The sequence below is a fragment of the Pan paniscus genome, chromosome 1 (genome assembly GCF_029289425.2).
Source record: "Pan paniscus chromosome 1, NHGRI_mPanPan1-v2.0_pri, whole genome shotgun sequence".
In the NCBI taxonomy this organism is placed as follows: domain Eukaryota; kingdom Metazoa; phylum Chordata; class Mammalia; order Primates; family Hominidae; genus Pan; species Pan paniscus.
In genome coordinates, this window is record NC_073249.2 from 12,291,304 (window position 1) to 12,305,567 (window position 14,264).

General features: G+C 41.6%; 1 protein-coding gene across 2 annotated transcripts in view; it reads right to left on the minus strand.

The window, feature by feature from the left end:
• The window catches only part of MTR (5-methyltetrahydrofolate-homocysteine methyltransferase), a 111,793-nt gene that overhangs the window by 37,906 nt on the left and 59,623 nt on the right, over window positions 1-14,264 (minus strand). For both annotated transcript variants that reach the window (XM_034949526.3, XM_014343488.5), the window contains exons 19-21: window positions 2,860-2,949; window positions 1,514-1,666; window positions 452-559 (exon numbers count right to left, since the gene is read on the minus strand). In XM_034949526.3, coding sequence (XP_034805417.3) covers window positions 452-559; window positions 1,514-1,666; window positions 2,860-2,949 — 351 coding nt within the window. The remainder of the gene's footprint in view (window positions 1-451; window positions 560-1,513; window positions 1,667-2,859; window positions 2,950-14,264) is intronic.

A 14,264-nucleotide genomic window follows, 5' to 3' on the forward strand; every position in this document is an offset into this window, starting at 1 on the left:
AATTAAATTGAATCCAGAAGTGGTGCCAAGGACATCACCAGCAGAAAGACTATTCAGTTAAGAGTTTTCTAAAAACAGGCATGACTCAATGACCTCAAGGGCGGGGACAGACCTTTGAGTGAGCAGTGCCTGGCACAGTACTTGGCACATCACAGCAGCTTCGTAAATGATCAGGTAATGAAGGCACAAATGAATGAACTGGCTTTGTCTTGAAAACATGGGTTTTGATTGAAAAATTGTATCTATATTAAAAATGTTATAAAGCTACATTCAAAAGAAAGTCCCAGAGTATTCTGATACTCGGTTAAAAAAGGGAGAGATGTGGGATCATTTCTCTATTTTATCCTCAATAACGAACACAGCCAACCCTGACTGCTTAGGCCCCTACCACCACCTCAAGTCTTCCAGGTCAACTCACTTAAGGCCCATAGGCCTGAACAAAATGACTTGCCTCTTCTTCTACTGTGCCGTTAAGCACTCTGGTTTCTTCTCTTTCTTTTTCCATGAAAGGGATAAGGTGGCCAACAGCCTTCTTCATAACCCGGGCTGACTTTATAACCTGAGAAAAAAAGCATAGATCAGGTATCTTTCCCAAACCACGGGAACAACTGTGGCCACTTGTGAAATTTGGGCACACATTAGGAATGCATGCTTTGACTTCAGGACAGCTACACTGGAGTCTTCTGACAGTAGGCAGAACAAAGGATAAGCTCCCCAGAGGGAAAGCCAGTGAATAATAAGGTACAGCAGAAGGAAAACAACGCTGGAAGTCAAATGTTGCAATTTCTGTCTTCTGAACTTTGGCTTGTTTTTTTTTTCTCTGTCTAGGAGGCCCTCTATCTTTTATCCAAGAGTTCTATGTATCCTTCAGGACCAAAGCTTCTCCACCATGAGCTCATTCCCAGCCTTCTCTTCTCAATCCCCAGCTTTAAAATTCACTTAAAATCCAGTCTTACATTAAGGCAAGATGAGGGCCTTTTAGTTTCTCAAATGCCGCACAGCCACTAACCTACATGCTCAACAAGTATGTGTTAACTGATGTGGTTAGCAGCTGCTGTAAATCAAAGTAAGAGTTCTGGTTTTACTTTAAACAAACCACTTAATGTACCGTCATTTAAAACAGTAACATTTGTCTCAAAATATGCATCCTTACAGATGAACAGTGCCTGGTCAAATCAAGTCTTAATGTTAGTAACTCTACATTTATCTTGGGTTTTACTTTACTTTTGGAGGGGAGAGATAGGCATTGGGGGTAAGAGGTGATACAAAAATTAGAACATAAGGATTATGATAGATTATGATGCTAAGAATTTTCAGATTTCCAACATCCACACCACTCTGAAGATGGATTCTTCCAGACATGACTCCTAAACATATTTAGAGAAGGAATGACTAGCCAATACCATTGAACTCTTGTCCAAATTAAAACCTGAGAAATATATCCCAAATCGCCATTTATTAAATGACAAAGAAAAGATGCAACTGTGAAAATTTCTCCCCATATTTTGCTAACCTGAGGTAGAAACATTTTTCCAGCTCCAAAAAGATCACCAACAATTTTCATTCCATTCATCAGGGGTCCTTCAATTATATTGAGAGGTCGGGGATATTTTTTTTGGTTTAACCTGGCTTCCTCAGTATCCTCAATAATATGTTTTTCAATGCCCTAAAAAAGACAAAAAAAAAAAAAAAAAAGAAAGAAAGAAAGAAAAAAAAAAATCACCTAAAAAAACTGCCTTACCTCCACAGAGCCATCATGAAAATGCTTAACAGCACAGGTTCCAGAATCAGAGTGCATGGATTCAATCTGGCTTCCTATCACTAATTTAGGCAATTCAGTAAGCCTCAGTTTCCTCAATTAGAATATTACAATAGTATCTCATATGTTTATTTTGAGGATTGAGATAAAGTGCTTAGCTGGCTTTATTGATACAAACAAAGTAAATACCTCATACACTTCCAAAACAGAATGTTGTATGCAGTAAATACATACAATTTTATATGCCAATTAAAAAATGCTTTAAAATATACCTCAGTAAAATGTGCTAATAGAGAAGGACTAATAAGTTCAAATGCATAAAATACATTTTGTATCTTAGTGTTTTACCAGATTATACATTAATAAATACCTGTGGAGAAATCAGTAAGTTTTCTCACTGTAATGCTGTAGGGCTGGGGAGAAATGACACTGGATGGGGCCCTTAAATGAAGTTCAAATCCATGAAGCCTCCATTGACTTATCCACCCTTCAATGACAAGCCCCACTCCTCCAAGGTCCCCAGTTCAATGATCCTTGGATTGGCCAACTAGCTCCACAAACTGAAATATGTGAATCTCAAAAGGTGAAAGAGTTAAATGTTAAACTCCAGAGCCAAAAAAAAAAAAACCAAAACAAAACTCTGAGATTCTCCAGACTCACACATGAGGAAACTGAAGCCAAGAGATTACTGATCTTGCTTAAAGCCTAAAATTCCAACTATGAAACTGACTTGCTGACCAACTGACCAGTAACTTGGTCCAGGACAGGATTCGCAGCCTCGGCACTACTAATACTTGGGAAGGAATATTCTTTGTGGTTTGGGGCTGTCCTGGGCACTGTAGGATGTTTAGCAGCATCCCTGGCCATAGGATGCCAGTAATACCTCCCATGCACAGTTATGACAATCAAAAATGTCTCTGAACACTGTCAAATGTGCTATGGTGGGGGGGGGGCAGCTGGGGGACAGCAAGAGGGACCTCCCCAGGTTGAGAATCAGTGGTCTAGGCATCTCCTTCTCCAGCTACTGTCACACCGCCCACAACAGGATCAGTCAGCCATGATGAGCCTCCAGCCCTCCAGTTCAGGCCCCTGTAACTTACCTTCACAAGGGCATACTCAAGGCGTTCTTCGACAGGGCCACTTCTCCACTCATCAGTCTGAATGACTTTCTTCCCTCCTGTGCCTTGAGTCTGAATTGAAATTGAAACCAAGAAATGGATACAACTCATCACTAACCAAACTGTTTGATGGCAAAACAAACAAACAAAAAAACCTGTGTCTTATTCTTCTTTTACTTTTCCAGCCCCTAGTAGACTGTCCAGCATAAAATAAGATCTCAATGAATGTTTGAGGGAAGGAGAGGGAAAAATGAGAAATCTTTTAGGGTTTGAACTGTTAGTGTAGAGACAGAGTAAAATTCCATTCTTTCCTTTCCCTCTTTTCTAAAAATAACAACTCAACACAAAATTTCCAGGACAGTAAGAGAAGCTATACTCCAAACCCAATGAGCCTTCAAAGCTCTCAACAAGGATCACCAGTACCCAAAAACAGATGCAGGGAGGCCATAATGAAGCTAAGTCAGACATCAAAGGTGGGCACACTAGGAGGTGTACGACACAGACTATGCTCTCAAGGACTCTGCCATTGTTATGGTTTGAAGGTGTCCTCCAAAAGTTGTGTTGGAAACCTAATCCCTCTGCCCCCATGAATGGATTAACGAATTTATGACGGCTGGATTAATGTTGCTACCATGGAAGCAGGTTTGCTATCTCTCTGGCTCTCTTGCTCTTGCCCTCTTGACATGAGATGCCCTCTGCCATGTTATGACACAGCAAGAAGGCCCTCACCAGGGGCCAAGGCCATACTCTTGGACTTTCCAGCTGCCAGAATTGTGAGCTAAATAAACTTCTTTATAAATTACCCAGTCTTTGGTATTCCGTTAGAGCCAAAGAAAACAGAGTAAGACAGCCATGTCATAAGAGAGGTAGAAAATATGTAAAGAAAGAAAGAGAGTATATGTCAAGGGCTGAATGAGTACATAATACTGACTAGGTACATAGGAATTTTGAGGAAGGAATGGTTATCGTAAGCTAAGGTGGCAAAGAAAAGTTTCAAAGAAGCTGAATGATGAGAAGGGGCAGATTCAGCAAAGGAACAAAAGCGCAATGATCATGGCACACCTGATAAATTGCATTACTTTATTGTTTTCTCCACCTCAACTGGCGGTACCAGCTGCCAAACCGGAAACCTAAGTATCACCTTTGAATCTCCATTCACTACTCAAATTCAATCAATCACCTCATCCTAATGATTACACCTCAAAACTTTTTCTCTCCACCCTGCTTCCATTTTCACAGCCCAAGAACTAAGTAGTCTCCACAGCCCAGAATCATTCTGGTCTCTGATTCATCTTCCACACTGTAGCCAAAAGGATGCTTCCAAAATGCAAATCTGATCCAACTGCTCCCTGTGAAAAAAATCTCTGTGTAAGTTTCCTATTGCTTTCATGACATGGTACCGATTCCTTACCATGCCATCCAATGCCCTGATGAGATGGTTTGGCTGTGACCCCACCCAAATCTCATCTTGAATTGTAGCTCCCACAATTCCCACACGTCGTGGGAGGGACCCAGTGGGAGGTAACTGAATCATGGAGACGGGTCTTTCCTGTGCTGTTCTTGTGATAGTGAATAAGTCTCACAAGATCTAATGGTTTTATAAAGGGGAGTTTCCCTGCACAAGTTCCCTCTCTTATCTGCTGTCATGTAAGACGTGCTTTTCACCTTCCATTATGATTGTGAGACCTCCCCAGCCACGTGGAACCGTGAGTCCATTAAACCTCCTTTTCTTCATAAATGACCCAGTCTCGGGTATGTCTTTATCAGCAGCATGAGAATGGACTAGTACACCTGATCTGTCTTTCTCTTCTGCCATTCCCGACAAGCTTCAGCCATCCAGAACACTTCTGTTCCTTATGCTCCCCTCCCCATCATCTCTTCACCACCAGGCCTTCGCATTTGTTCATCTGACATACATTTATGCAGTACCTATGACCATGCCAGACTCTGGCTAGATGCAAATATCTCTCCCCTGGCAGGGACCACCAGCACTGCACTCTACCCCCAAACCTTGGCCTGGCCACCTCCTTTATTTCTCTCAAGTCTCACCTGACCTATCACTTCCCCTGGGAAGCTTTCCCTGACCATCTCTAGTTTGGGGTCAGAATCTCCCTCAGGCTTCTCTTAGCGTCCTGCACTTCCCCTCTCACAGCACTTGCTGCGCTGGGTGACAATCACCTCTATACATTTTTGCATGTATCACTGAGCTGTAGGCTCTCAGAGGGTAGGGGTACATCTCTCTTACTAGTTAGATCCTCTAAGTTCAGTCAAATGAATGGCACAAAGCGACATTTTAGTAAATATTAGCTGGATGAATTAATGCTACACAAAGACTGATTTTGCTGGAGTAACGTTTGTCCAGGGTGGTAGAGGCCAAGACACAGAGGGCCAAAAACCCATGCGGTGGAGTTTAAATTTAACCTTCCAGGCAATTGCATGGGCAGAAGGGGGAGACATTATTCAAAGTTCTAAAGCTGCAGATTAACATTCAAAGTCACATTTTTAAGGGAATCACAAAATGGGGAGAATATTTTAATAGTCCTTGATGAAGGCCTGGACTCAGTAGTGGTAACAGGAGGAAAGGAAAGGACAAATATAAAGGTATTAATAGACAATAACTAAGAAGGAGAGGAGGGAGAAATGCAAATCAAAAGCACAATGAGATACCATATCACGCCAGTTAGAATGGCAATAAAAAGTCAGGAAACAACAGATGCTGGAGAGGATGTGGAGAAATAGGAATGCTTTTACACTGCTGATGGGAGTGTAAATTAGTTCTACCATTGTGGAAGACAGTGCAGCGATTCCTCAAGGATCTAGAACCAGAAATACCATTTGACCCAGTAATCCCCATTACTGGGTATATACCCAAAGGATTATAAATCATTCTACTATAAAGATACATACACATATGTTTATTGCGGCACTGTTCACAGTAGCAAAGACTTGAAACCAACCCAAATACCCATCAATGATAGACTGGATAAAGAAAATGTGGCACATATATACCATGGAATACTATGAAGCCATAAAAAAGGATGAGTTCATGTCCTTTGCAGGGACATGGATGAAGCTGGAAACCATCACACTCAACAAACTAACACAGGAACAGAAAACGAAACACTGCATGTTCTCACTCATAAGTGGGAGTTGAACAATGAGAACACATGGACACAGGGAGGGGAACATCACATACCAGGGCCTGTCAGGGGGTTGGGAAGCTAGGGAAGGGATAGCATTAGGAGAAATACCTAATATAGATGATGGGGTGATGGTGCAGCAAACCACCATAGCATGTGTATACCTGTGTAACAAACCTGCACATTCTGCATGTGTATCCCAGAACTTAAAGTATAATAATAATAGAAGAAGAAAAAAAAAGAAAGACGAAGAACAAGAAGAAGAAAGAAGAAAGAAAAAAAGAAAGAGGAAAGAAGGAAGAAGAAGAAGGAGAAGAAGGAGAGGAGGAAGGAATTGGGGAGAACTCCAAGATTTAGGGCCAAAGTGGTAACTGGAATAATAATACAAGGACTCTCATAAGTTGAAAAACCTGAACGAGATAGTAATAAAAAAGAAAAAGTCCCTCTGATGTTCACAGTCCCATCACTTGATACCTGTAAATACCATTTGTTCTATTAGCCACACAATCAGACAATTCCTACCTGGGGGATGGAGTTTTGCTGTGTAAAAACAGGGCGGTGTGTTCCAAACACTCTTGAAAAAAGGAACTGGTGTGTTCACAGAAAAATACCACAATGTACCAGACTTATGGGGTGGGAAGGGGGCAAAAAATATATGATTATGGACAGAGGCAAAAGAGGATACAAACAGCAGTAAAGAATTCACTGAAGTGTTGGAGGTTGTGATGTCTAAAAACTATCCCACCTGATAGCTATGTTCCAAACCTGATGAATTTGACTCATGAAAGCAATACTTAAAACGAAACAGTACAGTTAAAAGCAGTTATTTCAGAAATACACAATGGCATGCTGAGGCCCATCTCACTATCCATGTAGTTATTCAATAGGGAGTTCTCCATGATACACAAACAAGGTGCTACACAGTTTTCACATACTAAGGAAGACCAGACCCAGGCACACTGTGGAAGCTTACATAGAAAGCTACCAAGCAAACTGACCAAGCAATTGTCATGTTCATCTGGCTACTCCTTGTATCTGTACGTGTACAAAGCTAATGAGAAAAACTACTTCTTCCCACTCTAGAGTTGCTTCTGCCTCACAGGGGCTTCATGGTTGTGTAGGTTATCAAAGGGAGTAAACTGCTGCAGAGAAAGCCAAGGAAGAATGTGAGCTCAAATGGTGAAGGGAGGGATCAAGGCCAAATCAAAGAACAGAAAACTTTCCCAGAAAGTATCAAGAATATTCTCAAGCTCCCGGGTCATTCCACAGCCATCCTATCCAGAGCACCAATCCTTCCACTCCATAGGAGGCCTGGCCTCCATTAGGGTACCATTTAATAAAGATCCTCCATGTAAATTACATGGTATCTGGAAATTTTTATTATCAAAAATAATTTACTTACCACAGGTCAGTCTGAACTAAATTAGGAAAATTGTTTTTCAAAAAAATCCCATTCCTCCCCAAATGTGAGATTAGAGCGCCTTGGAAGATCAGAAGCTATACTCTTCCCACTAGTTTCAATAATATATCAGACAGGAATCTGGGTGCAGACTTCTTCATTTGCAATAACCAAAAGAGATCATTCTCTTATAAAAGAGAAAAAATCCCTTGACTCTTTTTTTTTTTTTTTCTAACATTCTTCCTTTATTTGCATTTAATATTCTTTATTTTGTCAATATAGAATGTATAAAGGATGTTGTTCTTTTCTCCATAATACAGCTTGAGATGACAAAGTTAACATTGTGCTTTTAATCTGCTCTCATAACATAGAAAAAATTAATAAAGTATATATTTTTCTTTTTTTTTTCTTTCTTTTTTTTTTTTTTTTTATTATACTTTAAGTTTTAGGGTACATGTGCACATTGTGCAGGTTAGTTACATACGTATACATGTGCCATGCTGGTGCGCTGCACCCACCAACTCGTCATCTAGCATTAGGTATATCTCCCAATGCTATCCCTCCCCCCTCCCCCCTCCCCACCACAGTCCCCAGAGTATGATATTCCCCTTCCTGTGTCCATGTGATCTCATTGTTCAATTCCCACCTATGAGTGAGAATATGCGGTGTTTGGTTTTTTGTTCTTGCGATAGTTTACTGAGAATGATGGTTTCCAATTTCATCCATGTCCCTACAAAGGATATGAACTCATCATTTTTTATGGCTGCATAGTATTCCATGGTGTATATGTGCCACATTTTCTTAATCCAGTCTATCATTGTTGGACATTTGGGTTGGTTCCAAGTCTTTGCTATTGTGAATAATGCCGCAATAAACATACGTGTGCATGTGTCTTTATAGCAGCATGATTTATAGTCATTTGGGTATATACCCAGTAATGGGATGGCTGGGTCAAATGGTATTTCTAGTTCTAGATCCCTGAGGAATCGCCACACTGACTTCCACAATGGTTGAACTAGTTTACAGTCCCACCAACAGTGTAAAAGTGTTCCTATTTCTCCACATCCTCTCCAGCACCTGTTGTTTCCTGACTTTTTAATGATTGCCATTCTAACTGGTGTGAGATGATATCTCATAGTGGTTTTGATTTGCATTTCTCTGATGGCCAGTGATGATGAGCATTTTTTCATGTGTTTTTTGGCTGCGTAAATGTCTTCTTTTGAGAAGTGCCTGTTCATGTCCTTCGCCCACTTTTTGATGGGGTTGTTTGTTTTTTTCTGGTAAATTTGTTTGAGTTCACTGTAGATTCTGGATATTAGCCCTTTGTCAGATGAGTAGGTTGCGAAAATTTTCTCCCATTTTGTAGGTTGCCTATTCACTCTGATGGTAGTTTCTTTTGCTGTGCAGAAGCTCTTTAGTTTAATTAGATCCCATTTGTCAATTTTGGCTTTTGTTGCCATTGCTTTTGGTGTTTTGGACATGAAGTCCTTGCCCACGCCTATGTCCTGAATGGTAATGCCTAGGTTTTCTTCTAGGGTTTTTATGGTTTTAGGTCTAACGTTTAAATCTTTAATCCATCTTGAATTGATTTTTGTATAAGGTGTAAGGAAGGGATCCAGTTTCAGCTTTCTACATATGGCTAGCCAGTTTTCCCAGCACCATTTATTAAATAGGGAATCCTTTCCCCATTGCTTGTTTTTCTCAGGTTTGTCAAAGATCAGATAGTTGTAGGTAAGCGGCGTTATTTCTGAGCACTCTGTTCTGTTCCATTGATCTATATTTCTGTTTTGGTACCAGTACCATGCTGTTTTGGTTACTGTAGCCTTGTAGTATAGTTTGAAGTCAGGTAGTGTGATGCCTCCAGCTTTGTTCTTTTGGCTTAGGATTGACTTGGCGATGCGGGCTCTCTTTTGGTTCCATATGAACTTTAAAGTAGTTTTTTCCAATTCTGTGAAGAAAGTCATTGGTAGCTTGATGGGGATGGCATTGAATCTGTAAATTACCTTGGGCAGTATGGCCATTTTCACGATATTGATTCTTCCTACCCATGAGCAAGGAATGTTCTTCCATTTGTTTGTATCCTCTTTTATTTCCTTGAGCAGTGGTTTGTAGTTCTCCTTGAAGAGGTGCTTCACATCCCTTGTAAGTTGGATTCCTAGGTATTTTATTCTCTTTGAAGCAATTGTGAATGGGAGTTCACTCATGATTTGGCTCTCTGTTTGTCTGTTGTTGGTGTATAAGAATGCTTGTGATTTTTGTACATTGATTTTGTATCCTGAGACTTTGCTGAAGTTGCTTATCACCTTAAGGAGATTTTGGGCTGAGACGATGGGGTTTTCTACATAAACAATCATGTCGTCTGCAAACAGGGACAATTTGACTTCCTCTTTTCCTAATTGAATACCCTTTATTTCCTTCTCCTGCCTGATTGCCCTGGCCAGAACTTCCAACACTATGTTGAATAGGAGTGGTGAGAGAGGGCATCCCTGTCTTGTGCCAGTTTTCAAAGGGAATGCTTCCAGTTTTTGCCCATTCAGTATGATATTGGCTGTGGGTTTGTCATAGATAGCTCTTATTATTTTGAAATATGTCCCATCAATACCTAATTTATTGAGAGTTTTTAGCATGAAGGGTTGTTGAATTTTGTCAAAGGCTTTTTCTGCATCTATTGAGATAATCATGTGGTTTTTGTCTTTGCCTCTGTTTATATGCTGGATTACATTTATTGATTTGCGTATGTTGAACCAGCCTTGCATCCCAGGGATGAAGCCCACTTGATCATGGTGGATAAGCTTTTTGATGTGCTGCTGGATTCGGTTTGCCAGTATTTTATTGAGGATTTTTGCATCAATGTTCATCAAGGATATTGGTCTAAAATTCTCTTTTTTGGTTGTGTCTCTGCCAGGCTTTGGTATCAGAATGATGCTGGCCTCATAAAATGAGTTAGGGAGGATTCCCTCTTTTTCTATTGATTGGAATAGTTTCAGAAGGAATGGTACCAGTTCCTCCTTGTACCTCTGGTAGAATTCGGCTGTGAATCCATCTGGTCCTGGACTCTTTTTGGTTGGTAAACTATTGATTATTGCCACAATTTCAGCTCCTGTTATTGGTCTATTCAGAGATTCAACTTCTTCCTGGTTTAGTCCTGGGAGAGTGCATGTGTCGAGGAATGTATCCATTTCTTCTAGATTTTCTAGTTTATTTGCGTAGAGGTGTTTGTAGTATTCTCTGATGGTAGTTTGTATTTCTGTGGGATCGGTGGTGATATCCCCTTTATCATTTTTTATTGCGTCTATTTGATTCTTCTCTCTTTTTTTCTTTATTAGTCTTGCTAGCGGTCTATCAATTTTGTTGATCCTTTCAAAAAACCAGCTCCTGGATTCATTAATTTTTTGAAGGGTTTTTTGTGTCTCTATTTCCTTCAGTTCTGCTCTGATTTTAGTTATTTCTTGCCTTCTGCTAGCTTTTGAATGTGTTTGCTCTTGCTTTTCTAGTTCTTTTAATTGTGATGTTAGGGTGTCAATTTTGGATCTTTCCTGCTTTCTCTTGTGGGCATTTAGTGCTATAAATTTCCCTCTGCACACTGCTTTGAATGCGTCCCAGAGATTCTGGTATGTTGTGTCTTTGTTCTCGTTGGTTTCCAAGAACATCTTTATTTCTGCCTTCATTTCGTTATGTACCCAGTAGTCATTCAGGAGCAGGTTGTTCAGTTTCCATGTAGTTGAGCGGCTTTGAGTGAGATTCTTAATCCTGAGTTCTATTTTGATTGCACTGTGGTCTGAGAGATAGTTTGTTATAATTTCTGTTCTTTTACATTTGCTGAGGAGAGCTTTACTTCCAACTATGTGGTCAATTTTGGAATAGGTGTGGTGTGGTGCTGAAAAAAATGTATATTCTGTTGATTTGGGGTGGAGAGTTCTGTAGATGTCTATTAGGTCCGCTTGGTGCAGAGCTGAGTTCAATTCCTGGGTATCCTTGTTGACTTTCTGTCTCGTTGATCTGTCTAATGTTGACAGTGGGGTGTTAAAGTCTCCCATTATTAATGTGTGGGAGTCTAAGTCTCTTTGTAGGTCACTCAGGACTTGCTTTATGAATCTGGGTGCTCCTGTATTGGGTGCATAAATATTTAGGATAGTTAGCTCCTCTTGTTGAATTGATCCCTTTACCATTATGTAATGGCCTTCTTTGTCTCTTTTGATCTTTGTTGGTTTAAAGTCTGTTTTATCAGAGACTAGGATTGCAACCCCTGCCTTTTTTTGTTTTCCATTTGCTTGGTAGATCTTCCTCCATCCTTTTATTTTGAGCCTATGTGTGTCTCTGCACGTGAGATGGGTTTCCTGAATACAGCACACTGATGGGTCTTGACTCTTTATCCAACTTGCCAGTCTGTGTCTTTTAATTGGAGAATTTAGTCCATTTACATTTAAAGTTAATATTGTTATGTGTGAATTTGATCCTGTCATTATGATGTTAGCTGGTGATTTTGCTCGTTAGTTGATGCAGTTTCTTCCTAGTCTTGATGGTCTTTACATTTTGGCATGATTTTGCAGCGGCTGGTACCGGTTGTTCCTTTCCATATTTAGCGCTTCCTTCAGGAGCTCTTTTAGGGCAGGCCTGGTGGTGACAAAATCGGTCAGCATTTGCTTGTCTGTAAAGTATTTTATTTCTCCTTCACTTATGAAGCTTAGTTTGGCTGGATATGAAATTCTGGGTTGAAAATTCTTTTCTTTAAGAATGTTGAATATTGGCCCCCACTCTCTTCTGGCTTGTAGGGTTTCTGCCGAGAGATCCGCTGTTAGTCTGATGGGCTTCCCTTTGAGGGTAACCCGACCTTTCTGTCTGGCTGCCCTTAACATTTTTTCCTTCATTTCAACTTTGGTGAATCTGACAATTATGTGTCTTGGAGTTGCTCTTCTCGAGGAGTATCTTTGTGGCGTTCTCTGTATTTCCTGAATCTGAACGTTGGCCTGCCTTGCTAGATTGGGGAAGTTCTCCTGGATAATATCCTGCAGAGTGTTTTCCAACTTGGTTTCATTCTCCGCATCACTTTCAGGTACACCAATCAGACGTAGATTTGGTCTTTTCACATAGTCCCATATTTCTTGGAGGCTTTGCTCATTTCTTTTTATTCTTTTTTCTCTAGACTTCCCTTCTCGCTTCGTTTCATTCATTTCATCTTCCATTGCTGATACCCTTTCTTCCAGTTGATCGCATCGGCTCCTGAGGCTTCTGCATTCTTCACGTAGTTCTCGAGCCTTGGTTTTCAGCTCCATCAGCTCCTTTAAGCACTTCTCTGTATTGGTTATTCTAGTTATACATTCTTCTAAATTTTTTTCAAAGTTTTCAACTTCTTTGCCTTTGGTTTGAATGTCCTCCCGTAGCTCAGAGTAATTTGATCGTCTGAAGCCTTCTTCTCTCAGCTCGTCAAAATCATTCTCCATCCAGCTTTGTTCCGTTGCTGGTGAGGAACTGCGTTCCTTTGGAGGAGGAGAGGCGCTCTGCATTTTAGAGTTTCCTGTTTTTCTGTTCTGTTTTCTCCCCATCTTTGTGGTTTTATCTACTTTTGGTCTTTGATGATGGTGATGTACAGATGGGTTTTTGGTGTGGATGTCCTTTCTGTTTGTTAGTTTTCCTTCTAACAGACAGGACCCTCAGCTGCAGGTCTGTTGGAATACCCTGCGGTGTGAGGTGTCAGTGTGCCCCTGCTGGGGGGTGCCTCCCAGTTAGGCTGCTCGGGGGTCAGGGGTTAGGGACCCACTTGAGGAGGCAGTCTGCCCGTTCTCAGATCTCCAGCTGCATGCTGGGAGAACCACTGCTCTCTTCAAAGCTGTCAGACAGGGACATTTAAGTCTGCAGAGGTTACTGCTGTCTTTTTGTTTGTCTGTGCCCTGCCCCCAGAGGTGGAGCCTACAGAGGCAGGCAGGCCTCCTTGAGCTGTGGTGGGCTCCACCCAGTTCGAGCTTCCTGGCTGCTTTGTTTACCTAAGCAAGCCTGGGCAATGGCGGGCGCCCCTCCCCCAGCCTCGCTGCCGCCTTGCAGTTTGATCTCAGACTGCTGTGCTAGCAATCAGCGAGACTCCGAGGGCGTAGGACCCTCCGAGCCAGGTGTGGGATATAGTCTCGTGGTGCGCCGTTTTTTAAGCCGGTCTGAAACGCGCAATATTCGGGTGGGAGTGACCCGAGTTTTCCAGGTGCGTCCGTCACCCCTTTCTTTGACTCGGAAAGGGAACTCCCTGACCCGTTGCGCTTCCCAGGTGAGGCAATGCCTCGCCCTGCTTCGGCTCGCGCACGGTACGCGCACCCACTGGCCTGCGCCCACTGTCTGGCACTCCCTAGTGAGATGAACCCGGTACCTCAGATGGAAATGCAGAAATCACCCGTCTTCTGCGTCGCTCACGCTGGGAGCTGTAGACCGGAGCTGTTCCTATTCGGCCATCTTGGCTCCTCCCCCCCAAAAATCCCTTGACTCTTATTTGCCTCATAATATTCCTGCTCTTCATGCTCCATTTGCACTCAGTGCATCCTAAGGAATTGCTACAGAGCTGGCAACTCCCAAGAGTTATTAGAGGTACCTGTTTTGGTTATTAATTCCCTTAATGGCAACGGAAGTCACCTTGAAGGCAGACAGTCTCCCTGACAGAGAGGTCAGTGGCTTATAAGAAGCCCTCGTGGTTACATTAAGAATGAGGAATTCTATGATGAACTGTTAAACTCCTGCAATTGCTATTAAGATTTCCCTCACTTTGACAGTGCCTCCAGGGGCAAAACCTCTTGGCAGCTCAGCATGACATACAGAAATGAAAGCTAGTAAACAAACGCTAAAAGTGAGTACAGACCAAAAGAATGCCT